Below are 22192 nucleotides of genomic sequence, written 5' to 3'. Positions count from 1 at the left end.
TCCCTCAGTTTAACCCACATCCTCCCTAAATTAATAAATCATTCCCTCAGTTTAACCCACATCCTCCCTAAATTAATGAATCGTTCCCTCAGTTTAACCCATCCCCTCCCTAAATTAATAAATCGTTCCCTCAGTTTAACCCACATCCCCTCCCTAAATTAATAAATCGTTCCCTCAGTTTAACCCACATCCTCCCTAAATTAATAAATCGTTCCCTCAGTTTAACCCACATCCTCCCTAAATTAATAAATCGTTCCCTCAGTTTAACCCACATCCTCCCTAAATTAATAAATCGTTCCCTCAGTTTAACCCACATCCTCCCTAAATTAATAAATCGTTCCCTCAGTTTAACCCACATCCTCCCTAAATTAATAAATCGTTCCCTCAGTTTAACCCACATCCTCCCTAAATTAATAAATCATTCCCTCAGTTTAACCCACATCCTCCCTAAATTAATGAATCGTTCCCTCAGTTTAACCCATCCCCTCCCTAAATTAATAAATCGTTCCCTCAGTTTAACCCACATCCCCTCCCTAAATTAATAAATCGTTCCCTCAGTTTAACCCACATCCTCCCTAAATTAATAAATCGTTCCCTCAGTTTAACCCATCCCCTCCCTAAATTAATAAATCGTTCCCTCAGTTTAACCCATCCCCTCCCTAAATTAATAAATCGTTCCCTCAGTTTAACCCACATCCCCTCCCTAAATTAATAAATCGTTCCCTCAGTTTAACCCACATCCTCCCCAAATTAATAAATCATTCCCTCAGTTTAACCCATCCCCTCCCTAAATTAATAAATCATTCCCTCAGTTTAACCCACATCCTCCCTAAATTAATAAATCGTTCCCTCAGTTTAACCCACATCCTCCCTAAATTAATAAATCGTTCCCTCAGTTTAACCCACATCCTCCCTAATTTAATAAATCGTTCCTCCAGTTAAGAAGGGGTGCTTTAGATTTTTAAATCTTGGGACAGTTTTACGCCTCTAAATCGTACTATATTTAAATATTATCATAATTAATAAATAATATTATCTTTGATCCTTTAGCGGCTCCAAGCAAACCCGCTGAGCAACACAGCAAACGGCTCAGGCAACTAGCAACAGGGCTTCTTGGTTACCGGCCCGCTGTGGCAGTTGCTTCCTGATTGGCTGTTCGCCTTCAGTAAGCCAAAATCTGTTGGTCGGCTCTGCCATCAATCTCTCCACATACCCCGCCCACTTTTACCCCCCGAACGCCAGCCCAGTCATTTGGAAGTCCGGTTGGACAAATTACGCCATGTGTTCTGCGAAGGAGCGCTTCGGATTGGTGGAGAGCGCTTCCCTCTCCCCGCCCACACGGGCAACAAACGCGTCCGATTGGCTAGCACCGACGTACCGAGGCCTTCGCGCGCGTTCACATTTTCCGATTCTCGTCGCTTTTGTCCAGCGTAGGCCAGTCTCCACTCCCGTTCGCTGGCTCGGCGGAGCTCGCGTTGCTGCGTAGTTTACGTAGCGTTGGGTCGGAGTGACAAAGAGAACGAGCAGCGGAGAGGGGGGGGGTAAAGAAAGCAGCAGAGCCTCGGACTCGCTGCTCGGTTCTCCCTCGGCTCCTTTCCTCTGTCGGAATCGCGGCTTGGGTCGTTTTTAAGCACTCGGGTCGATCATTTCGAGATTATTAAGTGTGTATGGAGTTACCCGGAGCGGAAAGGCCGTGGGTATCCGTCTTGAAACTGGGCAGCTGGGGAAGACTCGTTGGAATCGTCGGCTGAAGCGAAGCGAAGGGGAGCCGCCATGGCTGCTGCTGCTGCTGCTGCTGCTGCTGCTGCTGGGTCGTTGAGTCCCCACCTCAGTATATGAAGGGAATTGGCGGATGGTGTCGCTTTTAAATGAGAAACAACGACATATTTGGTGGATTGATGATACGATTAGTCGTTTGAGGAAAGAAAAAGACCCCCTTGCTGGCTACAGAGAGGAGAAACGGAGCACGTAGGTCTTTTTGTTTGAGGGGAGCCCTGGAAAAGGACGGTTTCCTGACTGTTGATCGGTGAAAATACACGAAGGAGCCGGGAGGATGATCTGAGGAGCTGTGGGTGGACAGGAGTTGAAGAAAAGGCTTGGGAAGGGTCATTGGACGGTAGCTAGAGTTGCCTCTCACCTCCATTTTTGTGCACAAATCCTCTAAACCCCGGATAAAAGCACCTCCGAGGCCAACACGGATATTATTATATATTTTTTAATTATCTCAATATTAATAAAGGTATTTAACTAGGAGAAGTCTCGGACTTTGGGGAGGGAGTATGTCTGGACGGCCTAGAACCACCTCCTTCGCAGAAAGCTGCAAGCCAGTGCCGCAGCCATCCGCCTTCGGCAGCATGAAAGTCAGCAGTGAGTAGCCCTGTCCTCTCCTTTACTGCACGCCTAAACCTCTGATCACTCATACAGCTGTGGGCATGAGGTCAGTTCAGTCCTTAGCTGAGATTTGAGAGCCTAAGGTGTCACCTTTTGGGCAGAGAGGAGTGAGACGTGCCCCATTTTTACACCCAGCAGGCCTCACTGTGGAGGGGACGACCATGGGAAGCAGCAGCAGTGCAGGACAGAGCAGTGCAGGACAGAGCAGTGCAGGACAGGACAGAGCAGTGCAGTGCAGGACAGAGCAGTGCAGTGCAGGACAGAGCAGTGCAGTGCAGGACAGAGCAGTGCAGGACAGAGCAGTGCAGGACAGAGCAGAGCATGACGGGACAGAGCAGAGCATGACGGGACAGAGCAGGACAGAGCAGAGCAGGACAGAGCAGAGCAGTGCGGGACAGAGCAGTGCAGGACAGGGCAGAGCATGACGGGACAGGACAGAGCAGTGCAGTGCAGGACAGAGCAGTGCGGGACAGAGCAGAGCATGACGGGACAGAGCAGTGCAGTGCAGGACAGAGCAGTGCAGGACGGGACAGAGCAGTGCAGGACAGAGCAGTGCAGGACAGAGCATGACGGGACAGAGCAGTGCAGGACAGGACAGAGCAGTGCAGGACGGGACAGAGCAGAGCAGTGCGGGACAGAGCAGAGCAGGACAGAGCAGTGCAGGACAGAGCATGACGGAGCAGAGCAGTGCAGGACAGAGCAGGACAGGACAGTGCAGGACAGAGCAGAGCTCCATGCATCTGGACAGTGGTGCCCTTTCCAGATATAGAGTTTTACATGAATGCAGGGAAGGTCTGGTGTCTATCAACCCCTCCAGAGCATATTGGAAGACCCCCAGTACCCCACCAACACCCTTAATGCCCTGCTTTCATGCTGGTCTGAGGCTCAGGGCCTTTAAAAGGGCATTCTTGATTTTCTGGAGTTTCTTTTGTCCTGATTATTGTCCTACATGCAGCATTTTATGTTCTAGATCGGTCCGAGCTGTTTTGACAAAATTGATTAGATTGATATGATTTGTATGTAATGAGGCCTGATCTGATTGACTGCCATGTCTTATCAAGAAAGCCATGTAGGCCAAAACGCTCCTTATAACTTCAGCAGGGTTGGTTGGGGATGGGGAGGGCTGGGTGGGGATGGGGAGGTGGCTATATGTTAATACACTGGTTTTTGTAACCTCACAAAAGCAGTCAGTTCAGAACCAGTTAAAGGTCCAGTCCAGCAAGTGACCGTAGGAAATCAGGACCCCTGGGCGTGTTGTGTGTATATTAATCCAGAAGGAGCAGCTCATTATATAATATTAGCTATTTTATCCTATTGTGATACACACAGGCTTCTCTAAGTGTATCTAGGATATTATTAGTGCTTGATAAACACAGATCAGCTGCAGGTTTCATTACAAGCAGTGTAATTAGCCTGGTTTAATTAGATGAAGTGCAGCGGATATGGAGTAAAAATCACAGTATTCAGGATGGGAGTGTCTGAATAGTGGATTTTTAAGAATCTGTCGCTGCTCATGTGTTTTAGTCTGTGATCATCTGATCAGTTCACGAACAGTTCATTTAACGATTGTTGGTATCGGCTGCTCCTTATAAAATTCTGTGATCGTGTGATCATATCAGTAATGGAGGATTATTTTAGTATTATTGAACTTGTGTCTGGTGTATTTAGTCTGTTGTGAATATCGTGTAGCGTAAAAATGTCTAAATATCATGGTTGAGGATTTTTCCCATATTGCCCAGCCCTAGTACACGCCCATTAATGTCTTTCAGTGAACTCCAAACATATCCAGACCTTCATTTGTTAGATGCAGACCAATCGATGTTATTTAGGAAACAGTATATGGCTTTAGTGTAAACTAGCAGAATGGCTGTAAAGTGAGTAAAGAGTTCAATTGTCGGTTAAATATTTAGGTCTGTGCATGAATCATTTTCAGTATCAGTATCTTTTTATTTCACCAAGCATGTTTCCCATACAAGGAATCTTGCACAACACATGTATGACATGTAATAAACCCCCAGACTGGTAATAAGTATTACACTAAGAAAGAAAAACACACACTAATCAAGTAGTAAAGAGCTGAGAGCTAAGCGAGATGTAGAAATCTGTACTTGTACAGGTATGAATACTACATATCCATATGTAGCCTGAGTAGATATACAGTATATATACACACACTTATGTACAGAAAGTTGCAGATGATGGAAACACTTACAGAAAGTGAACATCTGTACAGCTGTGCAAATGAACAAACAACATGTTATGCATCAGGACTGTGTTGCAGTAAATCCAGTTTGGTTAATAGTTGTAGCTTTTGGTAGATTTTCGAAGCAAATAAGTGAAGATTTGGGGCATTTATTTGAGCTTGCGGACAGGCCAGACTCATTTAAATTTGTATTTTATTAATTTATTTTAGCAAAGTTAGCCTAGCATCTCCAGATATGATCTGATTTGTGTTTATTGGCGTTCTCCAGCTCTGATCCGCTTTGTGTCGACATTAGCAGATACATATACACCAGCCAGCCATGACATTAGCACCACGGGTGAAGTGCAAAACATTGGTTATCTTCATCTACAGGCAAGGGGAGGGTATATGAGACAGTAAGGGAACGGCTTGGCCTTATCCATATCCAGATATAATCCTGATATTCCAGATGCCTGAAGTGACTAGGTGTGTGCAGGGTATTTGACGAGGGCCCAATTGCGATGGCTGGACGACTGGGTCAACACAGCTCCAAAACATCAGTCTGGTCTTGAGGGGTGTTCCTGGGATGCAGTGGTCAGTATCTACCAAAAGTGAACTCGTGACGCTGTCATGGACACCAGAGGGTCATTGATGTGACCCATGGAGGACACAACGTACTGGTGCCACATACCGCAGGACATCTTCAGAGGTCTCGCGGAGTCCATGCCTCAAATGGTCAGATGTGGTATGGTGATACAACAAGGACTTACTCAGGTGGTTCAAATGTTCTTCTCAGTAGATGTAAGATCTACATCAGTACTGGTAATGGATGATCAGGTCCAGCTCTGGCTTCATACTAACAGTTAAACATTGGGTCATTTTGTCCAGTTTGTGTTGTGCTAGGTCTTTTGCAGTCTGGGGTTTGAGCGATCCGACCAGTTTGAGTAATATTGTGGTTTTAGGGACAGTGGTCAAGCACCAGTTGGATGCGGAGGTGGACGTTTTGCAGGGAAAGTAGAATGGTTTTGACGGTTCTCTCTGCTGCTGTTTACTGATGCATTGTTGGGTCAAACTTGCAGCAGAAATCAATAATTGCTGACCGGCAGTATTGTGGTAATGCAGAGAGAGAGAGAGAGAGAGAGAGAGTCCCGCAAGTTGTGTGAGAGCAGACTCCACAGTAAATGGAGGGCCGTCACACTCCGAAATGGGAGCGTGGTCTGTTCTGTACTGCAGATGGACCTTGAGATTCTGGACCAAATTCTTTGACTGATTCCAAAGAGGAGCTAGTTTTGTGTTCCAAAATTTGCTTTAAAAGACACCCTTGAAGGCCAAATGTTTGTGGACGCCCCCTTTTGATGAATGCGTTCAGCTGCTTTATACGTTGCACCCATTGCTGACAGATGTGCAAATGCAGGCACCCACAGCTTGTCGGGTCCTTATAGAGAAGTACTGCTAGTAGAACAATACTTCTCTGATGAAGAACAGATGAATGTGAGCCTATTGGCACCATGCCTAATGCCAGGAGTGGGCTAGAGGGGAATAAAGCCACCCCCCAGCATTGAGCTGTGGAGCTGTGCTCGCTGGAATGATTGTAGGTGCTCCATCCCATACTTTTGGGGTAAGTTTGGGATGAGGTGGGCTGGTGGTCATTCAACATCCTTAAAACCCTTGATTTCAGAAGAAGCAATGAATGAGCGGGTGTCCCAATACTTTTGTCCATACATTGTAGTTCTCTAAAGAACCATTTTATTAAAGGTGGTTCTTCTATTACAGGTGTTAGTGAGTCTGCCCATCTTCCTGCACAAACCTCTATAAAGTTCTTGACTGAACTGTTGACGAAACCTGTCCCAGTGTCTCGTGTGCTATCCCAGGGTCTCAAACAGTTGATCGAGGAACCGTGGAGCTTTATGTCCACCCAGATGTGAGGGTCCTTTAAAAGATGGACGCTGTTGACTTGGTTCTGTGTCGGCTGGCGCTGTTTTTGTATTTTCTTTCCCCCCCCCCCCCTCCTTCGCTCCCTTCCTTCTCTTCAGGGTGTTGATGGAGGCAGTAATTTTGCCACCTGTTCTTTAGAGCCTCATCCAGGAATGGCTCCAGTTGCCTGGGTAGTTTTTGGAACTCCAACCGCAGAGGCTTTCAAAAGACAGCAGTGCTATAAAAGAGTGCAAGTGCTCATGCAGTGCAGTATGTGCACTGTGCTCTTAGTGGATAAAAGCCAAGCCCAGACGTTTCTGTGCTGTTTTGGCACTTATTGGATTATAATCATCTGCAGAGTTATCCTGATTAATAATAATAATATCACAACATAATGAGGAGAATCTCTTCACTATTCTGCTGCGTCTCAGTAGTAAAGCAACAGAGCATTAATAGTGGATACGAATTCCAGTGTCTGCTAATGGCTCTACGCTATATGGACAAAAGTATTAGCCTGGTGACTAGTCTAGTATGTCTAGGGTACAGATGCTAAGCAGCTAAACAGTAGCGGTTTGGAAATGTGTACTAAGAAGATGATGCAGCAGATTTGGCACTGCTGCTGACCAAATTCAGAACATGCTTCTGCAAGCGAGATGTTAATGAGGACTCGTCTGCTTCTACTTGAGATGTTTTCTCCTCAGTGAATGACGTGCCAACATGATCGTTTATCAGTTTCTAGGCCATTCCGTGGTGATGCTTGTTTTGGGTGTTGGTGAGCTGCTGCTGCTGGGTGGCTGGGTGGCACTACAGTTATGTGTGAATACCACACAGCTCCAGGGGCTTGGGGTTGGTTTCTATTGGTTCTGGGTAGGCCCCTAAACTGTTGTGGATACTGTGGCTCACTGCAGATTCACTGTATCTGCGTTTCCTGCACTATGGAAATATGAATATGCAGATGGATGTGGATTGTGTGCTAGTAATGCCTCCTGCTGAAAGCAGGCGTGGCAGTGACCGAAAGCCAAAAGACAACAATTTGTGTAATGTCACGTGTTATCATCCCAAAGCTACTGCTTAGCTCAACAAGTTTCTTCTTTAATTTTAGTTGAGGAAAGGATCGTAATTGATTCACAGCAGAGTGTGACAATGAACAGAATTACCATTTTGGAAATGATTTACAAGCCATATGACTAGAGATGCACAGATGCCACTTGTTCCTCTCCGCTAACAGGTTTTCAAATATCTGCCGAGACAGAGTACCGATACCAACTCTATCCAAATACTGGATAGACGGCTATAATCCTGATCTTTATAGTGCTTTATAAGGCTATACTTTTTTATATCTTAAATCCCAAATCAGATCTTATAAGCTTAAAAGAACAGCGTCTAGGAACTGCACATTTGAAAAGTTTCAGAGCTGTGAAAAAAATAAAAATTGTATATTTTAGCATAATCTGGCTAAGCTTCACCAAACAGATTTTACTGGTGTTTAAATTCACATTTCGGAGAAACACAAAGAGCTGCTGCAGCAATTTCACATTTAGGTTCACGTCTCTGTGTAAAAAGCTACTAAACTTTAGTGTGTTTACTTTAACCAAGCTGCTGAAACTCAACTTCTGGTTTCTTAACAAAAAAACAAACAAAATAAAAACACATGGAGACAAAGTGCTAAAAGTTCCAGTAAATGTCTGTTTAATGGTAATAACTATTTATGGCTGGTTTGTTTTACTAGATGTTTAAACGTTTGGTTTCATAAAGTATGCAAACACAAATGTTCTATCTAAAAATAAACAATAAAATAACAAAACTATAAAATAAACGTCAGTAAGCTTCATGGTGTCGGTGCTCGATACTGAAGCAGTGTGTAAGTGGCAGTATCTGTGCAACACTGCATACAATACATCGGCCACTTCATTCCCCCAGACGAGATGAACTCACACCGAAAGAGAAGGCTTACACGACCCAGTTAGTTAAACTTGTCCAGCTCAGTCATTTGTTTTCTTGTGCTGTGCCTGAAGGACTCCATGGAATCAAACTCTCGCTTTCCTGGTGTAGACATGGTACAGATGGTGTCCCCTTTCACCATGCTCCATTATTGTGTGTCTGTGTGTAAAAGCTTTCTTGCAACCTCAGCACAACCGCTTGTGCCGTGGTGTGTGGGAGTGTTCCCACCTTTGCGGTCACTGGGTTTGTTTGACTTGTTATTGATGTTCTTGTCACCTTATACGTTATAATACATCCTGGATTGTTCAAGTCGCTATCAGGTCAGTTCAATAGAAGCTTATCTATCACTGAAGGGCAGCTGATTGGCACTGTACACATGCAGCAATAAAAGAAAATATTTCCATATAAATAACACAGATCATTTAGAAACTTGTGTGAGCAGATGTGATTTGATAGATATTATCTAGGAATGGGAACTGGGAGCTGAAACGAAGGTAGTAAGAATTCGAGAAGCAAGTCCCCAGTGATGTACTGAGGAAGTCGTAATTGTTTCATTCTTTCTGGAGCAGATGGACGTTCTCTGGTTCCCCAGGATTTTTAATTCCACCTTGCACAAATTCTACACAAGTGCCAGAATTGAATTGCTCTAAGTTTTAAGGTGGAGCAATAACCTAGAATTAGACACCTGGCTATAGTTTATCATCTAAACAGTAACTGTTTAATTTTGTATCTGTTTATACTAAGCTATTCATGCTCACTAGGTCAGTGATGTTGAGCCAATTCACACTACATATACATGCTCTACCTTATTCAAAGCATGCACAGTTTGGAAATTGCCGCCTCTATTGACCCAGCCGGAGCTAAACCGGTAGACGAGCTCCAGATCACCATCGCTTCATAAGGTTTTTGGATATGTACCCCTTAGTTATGAGATTGTGTGCCAAAAACAGCTGAGAGAAATCTGTAGAAATACAATCTGGACACTTATGAGAAATCTGCAGCTTCCACAAGAGATCTTTTCTCCCCAGTGAACAATGTGCCAACATGTTAGTTTATCAGTTTCCGGGCCTTTCTGGAACTCCTGCGGATTGATGTTACTTGGCTCTCTGGATAATAGCGCCCCCTCTTGAGAGCAGATGAAAGGGTAATTAATGTTTTTTATTACCTTCCATTGCCCAATACAGTACAACTGTATTCAACATCTGCATTTAGCCCATCCGTGGCAGTGAACACTTTCTCAATTTCGCAATCTCACACATAGTAATTCAGTCAAGGGCACCTTAGCCATGGATGCCAGTCCTGAAGACCATCCAGTCCCAAGGCTCAAGGGCACCTCTGCATTTAACCTATCTGCTATCTAGCTATATTGCTGCCTGGGGAACAATTGTAGGTTAGGTGTAGATTTTGGTCCCAGGTTCAAGAGAATCATGGCCATGGATGCCATTCCTGAACACCCTCCAGTCCAAAGCCTGCCTCTCTAGTCTTTAGGCTACCCTACCTGATCATCTTAAGGTTAGCAGATTGTGTGTATGGCCAAAAATACACAGTAGCAATTGACTGAAAGCCAAAATGTGGTGTTCAGTATCGGTTTTCATCCCAAAGCGAACACTGATACCCTGGAGGACCTTCGGCTGGCGTACTGCCCACTACTGGAAAACCTACGGCACAGCTGTATTGCAGTGTGATGGCAAGCCCCTATCCACAAAGCTCATGAAATGAGAACAGAAACTTGCTTAACGATGAATCTCAACCTGCTTCCTCATAGATCTCACTTTGATCTCGTCACATTCGTTTGGAAGAAGCTCAAAAAAAAGCCTCCCACGTCTCGTAAAAATGATCCAGCCTTTGTTCCGCACTTCACAAGTGGCCGAATCACTGAACCAGCAGACCCTATCAGCAGGAAATGACCGCCCCACCGACGCCAGTCTGCTGAGCGGCACGACAAAGCAGAGCTGAGAGGGGTTTTTTTCTTTCCCTCTTCCCCTCAACAATGCAAATCTGTCAAATGGATAAGTGCAGTTACATAATACCGGGTTAATGGCTAAAGGAGTCTTTCAGAACAACGGGCAGAAAACGGGGGTTGAAAGCAATAGCGGCAGAGTGGCCCGTCTTTCCTTTTCTGGCGCTGAAAAGGAAACTTCGTTTCCGACTCCCTACGAACTTCTGCACGTCTTCTCTGAATCGAGAGAAATGGACATCTTTTCTGACGCCCTCCCACAGAGCCGTCACTTCACTTGCGTCTGTGCGGTGGTCTTCTTTATCCTGAGAGCTTAAACCTTGTCTACAAGTTTGTCACCACTGTTCCCGTGGATCAGCTGAGGGTCTCGCAGTGTTTGAAGCTGGAGAACGGGAGCTCCACATAGAGGAATCCCCTCATGTGTAGTGAGAGGGACTACTTTCTTCCCCCTGTCTGATCATACATAGACAGAAATGCTAAGTAAGGAAGCAACTGTTTTGCAGGCAACCCAGTCGGTTTCGACCCCTCCCTCATTGAGGAGGAGCCATCTGTTGTGGTTTCTCTTTTCTTCTGTGTTTTAAGCCACCTTGCTCACGATCAGCTGTCTCCTCCTCTGTTCCACAGATACTTCCTCATCTACTAATCGTCCATCAAGTCTAACAGGTGTTGCTGAGAACCTCAACCTCCCCCCCTCTTCACGTTCATGAAAGAGTGAAGCCTCTAGTGTAGTAGATCAGTGCCTATCGTGTTCATTGGGTATTGGTGTGGCATCTCGTTAAGGCTGGGGTGACACGTCAACGGAATCAATTACGAAATTGCATCGATTTGCCCAACGTGCATTGATGCGTCGCAAAGATGGCTACGCCGACTGAAAACATGGATTTATCCCCCCCACAAAAAAATTGCCCGTGTTCATCTAAAGTGTGGGAGTATTTTGCTAACCGTTTCTTAATCGTCCACGTTTCTCGATACCACAGGATATTTAAAACACACAAACACTTGCTGAAACTTCACTCAGATCGAAGATTGAACTAGTTTTATTTAAAAAAATCAACTATATAATTTTATTTTGGACTGTAAAACTTGCTCTAGTGTTGAATTTTACGTAGTTTTATTTATTTTGTTAGACGATTAAAGAAAGTTTTGCAATATTAAAGATTTTTGTTCATTATTTTGGAGAAATATTTAAATTCCTAACACTCTTATCTAAAAAGTAATATAAAATAGTTGTTAGATTAATCAGTTAATCGTGTATGATGTTTTACAGTGGTGCTGAGACCCATTTTTGAAGGGAGTGTGAAACCTGGCCAACTAAAGCTGCTAACCTTTTTCGTTTGTTACATTAATCAGCCAGAGTGTTAAAACCACCTGCTAATGTTGTGTAGGTCCTCTTTGTGCCACCACAATGACAGACTTCTCAAGGCATGGACTCCACAGGGCATAGCCAGTATGTACTTTCACCAGTGTGTGCATCAGTAGCTTTTCTGGTGGATTGAACCAGACTGACTAGCCTTTGCTTTAGCCTTTGCTTTAGCCTTACCAGGCATTCACACTAGCAGAGGACGACGTGACGAAGCGGCCGATGCTCTATTATTATTTTAAATGAGTGATGTGGAGATATCCAATGAGAACTGAGCGTGGTGCTGCAGGCTTATTTGCCCCTAGATCTTTGTATATAGATCTACTCATGGTGGAGTAGGAATAAAGAGTGCTGGGATCAGTCATCTTCCAACCGCAGGTCCCGGCCATGCTCGGTCCAACCAGCAACTGTGATTTTGCCGCAGATAGGCCGCAGCAACCATCAGTAACGAGCGCAGCTGTCTTCTCAGACTGACGGCGCAGACAGTGAAGCACTAGGCATGGATGAGGTTTAGATATAAACGTGTTCCCTCCAGGATTATCATCTGGCTTGTGGTAAAATGGCAACTACAGCCAGTAGAGATCAGCATACTGCCTTGGTGTCGCCAGGTGTCCTTCCTTGGGGCACTTTTGATAGTTACCAACCACTTCATATTCAGGAACACCCCACAATACCTGCTGTTTTGGTGATACCCTTGATGCCCTGATTCTTACTATTGCCAAACGTTGCTGTCTATTATGTAAATCCCACCCCTTGACTTGGTGCTGTTGTAACCAGATAATCAATGATTTGATGTATTTGGTGTAGATCAGTGTGATTCATGGCTTGGGCGTGTCCAGAAATGTGTTTAAAAAAAAAAGGGGGTATAAATCATGTGATATGTCCCCGTCGTCGTCGTCGCTGTAAATAATTGATGAACGCTACTTGCGGGCCGGTCACTCTTGTACATCTGGTGCAGGTCGGGTTCTCTGCAGGATCAAGAGGTCATGCTATGGAAAAGCTAACGTGACTCTCAATCAGAGGTTAACTAAATTAACCTTTCCCCGCCCATTTGATCCTATTTTCTTTCGAAGGTTGCCTTACAGAGATCTCTAGAGCCTGTCTCTTGTTTTAGCGCCCCAGCAGTGCGAACTGACCCTTACTCCTTACTGTTTGGTGCTGTCCGGTTAACTGAAGCTCAGATGAAGTATTCAGTTTTAACATGAAGATGACCATTATAACAAAAAAAAGAAAAGAGCCCAGGTAGTTGTAGCCTTTCTGCTTTCTCACATGGAGAGAAATGCATGGTATTTCTTATTACCAGGTTATTTCCAATGGGACGCATGGAAGCACGTCTGGGGGTCCGATTAGAGGAGGGTGCTATAGCGGCGGCAGCAGCAGGGTCTGAAGTGGGACGTGGGACTCGTCAGACTGCCTTCCCTGGGTTTATTTGTCGGAAAGGCAGCTGTCCAGGAACAATAAGGCCCTTGTTTAGCATTTAAAAGCCACCGCGCCGACCATCTCATGTGAATGGATGCAAAGTGAATTTGATAGGATAAACCGGACATCGTTGTTTGTGGGTTGCATGGCTTTATTTTTTATATAATCTTTATTTTAACAGAAATAGAGAAGTCAATCTATGGTAACTATGCTCTGATTTTGATTGGATTGAGTTGGTGTTACTGGCATTGTGATTATAATGGTTTTTAAAGGTGTTTTGGTAAACAAGGTGTTTGGGTTTTGGCTGATGTATGGCTCTGAAAATGCTGGAATGGGTTAAGCTAGTTGACCATTGGTTATATAAGGTTATATAGTACGCACAGTCTTCGAGATCAGTTATGCTAAACTCAGGGCACACCAGCCCGTCGTTCTTCAGTGTTTCAATAGTGTCTTCAGCAGAAACCTCGACAGCGCTTCTTATTTAGGAACTCAACCGCCAGCGTTGTGCTTGGTAGGTTTATCCAATTGTGTAAAGTGCTGTTTACGTAAGGGATGGGTGGTGGATTTTCAGCTAAGGGAATTGCTGTAGAGTTAGTGTACCCTGGGCTTTAAAGCCCCACAATACATGGATAATAAATTCCCTAAATTACTGACCACTGTAGATTCTGCTGCTATATTATATTATATTAGATAATGAAGCAGCTTAAATATGAAAAGTTGTCTTGAAACAGATAATTGCTTTTTTAGCTCTTATCCAGCGGTCTTGCTGATAAAGACTTGGAAAATACAAAGTTTCTTGCAGTTAAGAGAAAAGGCCATGGAAGGGTCAGCGGTTTTTGGATTTGTGGTTGAGGTTAGTGTGAAAGGAGAAATGAGCTCTTACTGCCAGGCCTTTGACGGTATATTTGCTCTCTGTATTGACTCTAATAGGGTTGGTTTCCCCTTCAGTATTAGCAGGAGTATATGGTAGTGTTGGTACCTCAGTCAGAGTAGATTACTGTAGTCCCGTGTCCACCGCTGGTTTCTCAACACACTTGGGGCGGTCATAACCCATTTTCTGTCCTATCTCGTACATAACTGGCTTCTTGGGACATTTCCTGCACTGCGCTGGCGTATAATTGGGTAAAATATTAGGACCACCTTCTAGCAGAATTAAGAGGAACTATTCAGGATCACTCGGCAAGTGATGGCATGGAGAGACGCCCTGTACATAAACTGTACAGAGATCAATGGAGGAAATGATGCTGTGAAAGTTGCTTGCCAGTCACTAGGTGGTCCTGGATTTAGAGGGTGGTGAGACCACTTGAGTGTCCACTGTAAGTAAGCTTTATGACCCTTTGAAAACCTGGCTTCTCTAATGCTGATCTGGGGTTAAGTTCCACTCATGTGTTTGGTGAGAGTAGTCACACACTGATTCCAGATCAGGTCCAGACCAGTAGGAACTCTGAGGAGCTCCAGAGGGCCTCAACCCCTGGGCCTCAAGCTGCATGAGTGTTCTCTATAGGAGGAAAAGGGAGCGAGGGGGATGGGGAATGGGGAATGAAGGAGGCTCCATGAGCAGGGAGAGGGTGTGGCACTCGCACATGCCAGGACTAGGCTTTTTACTTGCTGTGAGATTCTGCTGTAATGATCCTCAGATCAGTATTCCACTATTCCTCTTTCACCACGTAAAAGCTGCAATTAGAAAACATCAGTAATATGAAGGAGCATCTGGTGTAGAAGGAGAGCCTTCAATGTGAAGTAATCTGTCAAAGACCGACTGTGGAGGTGTTGGCATAGTGGGAATTTTTTCAATTAGTGTCTGACTAGGAGGAGGAAGGACTACAGCAAGGTTAAAAAAATAATATTCAGGTTAATCGTTCCCTCCCATCATTCAGACGAATTGGTTTGGCAGTGAACTGAAGCGTTCTCCGGGTTTAACGTCCTACTGAATCGTTTCAGCAGTTTTAATAAGACATTTTCCGAGTTTAACAGCTTGCTGAATGGTTCCCGTGGTGGAATAAAGTGTTCCCTGGGTTTAATGTCCTACTGAATCGATTTGGCAGTGGACTTAAATGCTCCCCGAGTTTAGCGGGGCTACTGAATTTGCTTCGGCGGTTTTAGTAAGGCATTTCCCAGAGTTTAGCGGCCTGCTGAACTGTTTTGGCAGTTTTAGTAAGCCATTTCCCAGAGTTTAGCGGCCTGCTGAATCGTTTAGCGGCCTGCTGAATCGTTTAGCGGCCTGCTGAATCGTTTAGCGGCCTGCTGAATCGTTTAGCGGCCTGCTGAATCGTTTAGCGGCCTGCTGAATCGTTTAGCGGCCTGCTGAATCGTTTCGACGGTTTTAGTAAGCCATTTCCCAGAGTTTAGTGGCCTACTGAATCATTTCGGCGGTTTTAGTAAGCCATTTCCCAGAGTTTAGCGGCCTGCTGAATCGTTTAGCGGCCTGCTGAATCGTTTCGACGGTTTTAGTAAGCCATTTCCCAGAGTTTAGCGGCCTGCTGAACTGTTTTGGCGGCTTTAGTAAGGCATTTCCCCGAGTTTAGCCGCCTGCCGAATGATTTCAGCGGTAAAATGAATCGTTCTGGTGGTGAAATAAAGCGTTCCCTGGGTTTAACAGCCTACTGAATCAATTCGGCAGTGAAATTAAACACTCCCCGAGTTCAGCGGCCTTCTGAATCGTTTCGACGGTTTTAATAAGGCATTTCCCAAGTTTAGCCGCCTACTGAATCGTTTTGGCGGTAAAATGAATCATTCCCCGAGTTTAACAGTCTACTGAATCGTTGCGATGTTCATTTATTTCATTGAGGGAATTGAACTCAACTCATTCCCTAACATTATTAAATAAGAGAGATCTAATCTCGTCTTCGTCTAATCTATCTTATAAGAGAGGATTGTTAAATTGAGGGAGTGTTTTATGCCTATAGCTATTGATTTTCTACCATGATACTCTACACACACGAAAAAAAGTCTCAGATTTCAGGCTTTTTTTGTTACCGTCTTCTTCATCCTGTTTCTTTTTTCTTGTTTTTTCTTCATCTGGGTTTTTTTATTTCTGTCTTTCTCACACCCCCGAGGAACTGACTCCAGAGAATGAGTTGGACTCTGCTTGATTCACCCAAATCCACTTCCTGTGCCTTCCAGGCTTAGCATAGTACATCAATACGGGTTAGCATTGTTCAGCCTCTTACTTGCTTCTTATTCTCTCGTATGCAGTTTGCTGCACAGGGTACTGATTAGGGAACTAGAGGAATTCTTTGGACAATTGGCCAAAAAACATACATCCAATTTTAGCTGTTTTAATATAGCAGCTTTCACATCGATTGTGGGCAAAGAGCCCACAATCCAGGTGTCCAGGAAAGAACCCCTCAGGTGCAGAGGAAGACCTCTTGAGAGGAACCCATGCTTCTCTTGTCCACACTGGACAACACCACAGATAACCGGATTGAAGTGTTTCTATGAAGCTGAATGGAGAACCAGGGGAACAGTAAAGGCTTTGAAAGGCTGTTGAGTTTCAGCCTGCGATCACCTCCTAACCAGCAGTTTACCCTGTGGTTTGACTGTGATGCGCTGCGGTTTGAGCGTGTGGTGGGTTTCACCTGCTTAACCAAACCCCTAATCGCGGTGTCGTTTGTGTTGTGGCCTGACCTGACTGCCATTGATTCACATCTCGTAGTCGCATAACTCCATCACTGGGTGAAGTGGGCCTCAAGTGGTCCTGAGACCACTCCTTTTGACTTGAGGGTTACCTGCAAAGTGGGCTATACAGGATATTCAGCCTTTTAGTATTAAGGCTGTTTCCAAATCAGAGGGAGACTTTGTGGGGAGTAGCAGACAGCTTTTTTTCCCTCGCAGGACTTTTACCCAGCGCTATGTGCACATCTCTTAATCACATGACTTTGTGTTTTGGGTGTAACAGGACGTTCTGAAACAAGGTGTTTATTGACCCGCAGTTCTCTTATCCCACAGCCCATTCTCAGACTGTTGGGAATGTAAAGGTGCTGTTTAGAGACTCTGTGGAATTGAATGCAGCCGTCTCGTCCCTTTTCAGTGTGTGTGTGTGTGTGTGTGTGTGTGTGTGTGTGTGTGTGTGTGTTAGGTGTTAAATATTGTAGCGTCATGTTGTCTTTCGAAGGTAATCGTGTTAGGAGATAGTGGGGTGATTAGAGTGAGTCGGTAGCTGTTTATATGATGTACTTTGAACCTCCAGGAATGTGACTATTTGTTGTGTATATGTATGTATGTATGTGTGTGTGTGTGTGTGTGTGTGTGTGTGTGTGTGTGTGTATATATGTATATATATATACACACACGATATCACATTATTTCGTCACGTAGACAAAATGCTACTTAAACTCTCCCATACTAAGTATTGTATTTTTTACTCAAAATATGCTGCACTCCACTCAGTTAACTAAGACTAATTACACTCTTCGTAATGAAACGTGCAGGTAATCCGTGGTGTTTAAGCACTGATGATATTCACAGTACCCTCATAAAAGCATATTGTGTACCACGACGACAAAATTTAATGCAGTACAATATTGTCATAGTGCCCTGCCTATTGCAATGTCCTGTAAGGCAGTTATTTGTATTTTTATTTATGTATTTGCTGCTTAAAACAAAATGAACTGCCTATCAGAGGCAGATTATGGGCTTAATATTTTATTTTATTCCAATTTTGAAGTACATTAATAATGTAATAATTGTGACATGTTGACTCCTTGACTTTGACTGGTAAGTTCTGGGGAAATCAGGTAAAATTCCTGTAATTCTATTTTTTAAATGTAGTATTTATTATTATTATGATGATGATTATGATGATTTTTATTTATTTATTATTTAATATCGCAATTTGTTGCAGAAACAAATTGCAATGTTGTTTTTTCCAAGATCAGGCAGCCCTAATTTGTACTTCATGCAGCAATACAGCAATATATAGTCACTTAATCTTTTTGCTGTTCTCACTTTTTTGTCAGTGTTGCTCTTTACATTTTGTCAATATTTCATGACTAATCAATAGAAATTCTCCCAATTGGCTCCAAAAATCATCTCACATCAACTTCCATTGAAATGAAGGTTAGTTCCTTCTCTTGTAAAGTTGCCATTTTGGAGATACCAGCTTTTCCTGTGACCAGTTTTATTGTAGAGCTACTCTACAAATAAGTGGATTTATCTAAGTGGATTTATCTGTAGTTCTGCACGGGTTCTGCTGTCTAACTCCATACTAAGGGTGTCCCAATTAGTTTCAGTAGGTTTGGGCTGTTCCAGGCAGTTTTGTGGGTCTGGTATCTCATTAGTTAGTTAAGCCTGGTTAGATTTTTAACGCCCTCTGTCAGACTGTGAAGAACCTCGAAGGTTCTCTAGACTGGAGAAGCAACTTTATTTTTAGGAGTGTAGCAGCCTTGATCCCAGTGGTTCTGTAAGTCTGCAGTATGAAGTAGTAAAAACCGTGAGGTCGTCTGATGCCACGAATAACATCACGGCTGAAGATCTGTGACCAGATCAAAGCTGTGATGTAATTGGGAATAACACATGAGCTCATTGGCTGTGAGCGGTTCTGTACGGGAAGAGAAGCCAACCCATTTTTCCAGCCTGAAATATTCATCTCCTGAATCTCCGTCCACCCCAGATTAGACAGACTTCACCCATGGGTGCAGGACCTTGTCTTTAGAGTAGAAGTTGTGTGTGCAGACAGCAGGCAGTGAGGGCGTGTCTGTGCTTTCCGTGCTGACCCCCGTTTAATCGCACAGGTTCTTTACCCCGGATCGTTAAATGGACATGAAAGGGGTAGCTGCTGTTATTCATGTGTTTTTCCTGCTTTTAGAGTTTTATAGCGAGTGTGTTTGTTCACCGTTTGAACTCTGCTTCTAAGTACTGTGTTGTTGGTTTTGTATTTTGTGAAACCTCTCAGCCTGTTTATCTTGGGGTGGTTTTCTTTTTCCAGATGCCAAAGTGAAATTTACCGTCTACAGTTCTGAGCTCAACCTTGCGTCATAGTGGAGTTATCATTAACCCAAACTATTACGAAAAAGAAAAGTGCTCACTAACTGCCATAAACACACCCCAAAACAATCAAAATTATTTTTTTTTTTTTGAGGGGGGGGGGGGGGGTATTTGTAGTAGAAAGGGGCGATATGGTCAAAATATTCTCACGATACACGATATTGCAGCAAAAAAGCATCGGTAGTGACAGATTTTAAAAAACTGACCATCCAAACACACTCTCTAAATACAGTTTATTTAAAATGTGCTGCCCTTCATCCAATTAAACCAGTCTAGTTGAGTTGTAATAATCTTCTTTAAGCACTGGCCTTCTCCTCGACATGCTTAGAAAAGCGTATTATTAATCACAATAACAAATTAATCACGATACGATACAATATTGCCTCATTGGCCAGCTGTAACCTGTACAGTGTGTGAGGATTGAGTTATAAGTGAACCCATTCTTTGCCTTAACCTGTCTTTTGCCTTTACTGCAATGATATGTAGCTTTATTACCTTAAAATATCAGTGGCGCATCACAGTAAATGTGAAGCTGTTCTGTAATAAGGGGGAAATGCAGTCTCTGTCTAGTCCAGGCTCATGCCACTAACTGCACTATGGAGCTCTGGTGAAGCGAGCATGATGATGACTACGCTTGCGAGAACTGCGTAACGCTGCACAACCCGGTCACATCAGTCCACATGCTTCTTTACCTTTCAGTGAGTGACCGTTCTGGATCTCTCTGCTCAAAGCAAGAATTGTCTTCACTGCAGCGAACTACTTGCCCCACCTGTAGGGGAAACCCAAGAGTGTCCATTATTATTACTTATTACTAATGCTAACTGGTTTTTGAGCGTGTAGTGTGTAAGATGGGTTATAGAGGACTATCAAAGATGAGTATACTCAAATATCCACCTGCTTACAATTGACTGTTGGCTTAAGGTGACGATGGGCACTATTATCCCACAATGCAATGCAGTTCAATATTCAAGATGCATTAATATTTTGTGTACTAACCTGCCAAACCCGCATTAGTGTGTGGTCTATACCTTTAGAGTATTAAGAGACCTCCCTGGCAGTTATTTGTCCTTATAAAATTTCACTATTATTTTTGTTATTTTATTTGTTATTTATTAAAAAAGCCTGAAACTATAAAACTCTAAAACTGTGGGAAAATGAAAACGGACTTTCTATAGAGGCTGTTTCTGTTCTGCTGCAGTGTTTGATCTCGGGGAGCAGGTAAGCCGCACTCTGTTCGTGTTGTTTTAAAGAGAAACAGCTTAATCAGATCTGTTGATTGACGGCTGCATTTCGGTCCGTCAGTTTTCAGTTTGAGGAACTGCAGGATGCTCTACTGTGTCACTCTGAAAGAACTGACTCCTTTGAATCCCGCGGCACCGAACCCTTGTTTCACGTGGAGCTACCAAAGCACTTCAACAGCGAACTGATACGGCCGTCAGCGATCACGGAGTTCGTTCTTCCCTCGGGGCTTTGCTCCAGGGAGTTTCCTTACCCTACAGTATCTACTGACTGTGCTCTGGGACAGGTGGGTGTAGGTGGGGTAGGTAAGTGGTTAGGAAGGTGCTTCAAACAAAAACATCTAACCAAATAAATCCTGTGGGTTTTGGCAGCTTTGGGATGTAAGATTTTCTGCTTCAGCAGCAGATTCAGGGCAGATGTGGCTTTAAGGTGAAAGTGGGTTTGGCAGTAGAAGGTCGCTGGTTTCAGTTCCCAGGACCGGCAGTCATGGCTGAGGTGCGCTTAAACCAGACACCTAACCCACATTAGCTCCAGTGTTGGCTTGTCACCGCTCCAGGTGTGTTTTTACGTGTGTGTGTGTGTGTGTGTGTGTGTGTGTGTGTGTTCGTAAAAGCAGAGGTTGACTGTTCAGTGGCAGTAAAATGTGCAAAATCTTGGACTTATCTTCAAGGGAAGCTTGCACAACAGGACACTATATATATAAAAATATATATATATAAAATAAATAAAAAATATATATATATACATACATACATACACAGACTGCGATGGCTAGACCACTGGGTCAGACAGGTCTTGTGGGTTGTGCCTGGTATGCAGTGGTCAGCACTTACCGAACATGCTTGAAAGGGACCCACCTGTGATACAGCAACAGGGCACCTTACAGGATCTGCTGCTAGCGTCTTGGAGTTGTATACCTCTCCAATGATCAGATCTGTTGTGGTGGTAATATTAGTATAGGTGCAAGATATATGTGCAAGAGTCTTGTTGGATAGTTAGCTGCAGCCCTTTGGTCCGTCTGAAAACTATTATCGGAGCATTGTGAAAAAACATTGAGTACAACTGGAAGGAATGCACAAACAGCATCATTAGATGTACTGCGAAGGAAGTGGTTTGCTCTCAGTGGAGAAAGCTCTGCTGCAGCTAACCGACTGTTCAGCGTGTATCTGTGACGTTTCTGTTGTATTACTTTATTACAGCCGGATATTGTAAAGGTTCCCTTTCATTTAAAAACAGAGTATCCCTCCAGTGTAGGTTGAAGTGTTTGTATGGAAGCCCATTATAAATGCACCAGTTCACTCCTGGGCCAGTCGCTTTCTGGGAGGGGTTCCTGCTGAGAGACTGGCAGCGCTGCAAATTCTCTTCTAGCTCTCGTCACACCACAACGCTGCAGATTTGGCGGAGACACAGGGAGGACTAGAGCAGGCCTGCTTACCACGTCACCCTGTTTGAGCTGTAGTTTTGTCAGTGTCAGTAGTTGAACCCTTAAGGGTTAAAGGTCTTGTGGTAGGCAGGCTTAAACCCCTCAGGGCCAGTTCTGAGGCCTAATGCTGTTTTAAAATGTGAGCTGCACTCAAAGCTCTGCTGCTGGATGGAGATGGAGAAAAGCTGCAGGCAGGTGGTTCTCCAGGCTTGGTGGTGGGGTGAGAGGATTTGTATGGAGTCTATGGCCTGTTTGTGGTTTTGGTGGGGTGGTGCTCTTCCAACTCTAATGCAGATTGAGTTGCAATGATATTCAGTTTTTTGTTTGTTTTTTAAATGAATTAATCAAGTTTATTTATTTATTTATTTATTTGTGTGCAGT

The 22192-nt window shown here is 44.0% G+C and overlaps 1 protein-coding gene across 2 annotated transcripts in view; it reads left to right on the top strand.

The window, feature by feature from the left end:
* Window positions 1–1541: 1541 nt before the first annotated feature.
* The window catches only part of gsk3ba (glycogen synthase kinase 3 beta, genome duplicate a), a 57659-nt gene continuing 37008 nt past the window's right edge, over window positions 1542–22192 (top strand). For both annotated transcript variants that reach the window (XM_072685491.1, XM_072685490.1), the window contains exon 1: window positions 1542–2367. In XM_072685491.1, coding sequence (XP_072541592.1) covers window positions 2280–2367 — 88 coding nt within the window. In that variant the 5' untranslated portion in view covers window positions 1542–2279. The remainder of the gene's footprint in view (window positions 2368–22192) is intronic.

The sequence above is a fragment of the Salminus brasiliensis genome, chromosome 8, assembly GCF_030463535.1.
Source record: "Salminus brasiliensis chromosome 8, fSalBra1.hap2, whole genome shotgun sequence".
In the NCBI taxonomy this organism is placed as follows: domain Eukaryota; kingdom Metazoa; phylum Chordata; class Actinopteri; order Characiformes; family Bryconidae; genus Salminus; species Salminus brasiliensis.
Note: the sequence above shows the minus strand (reverse complement) of the source record. Positions and strands in the feature narration are given on the sequence as shown.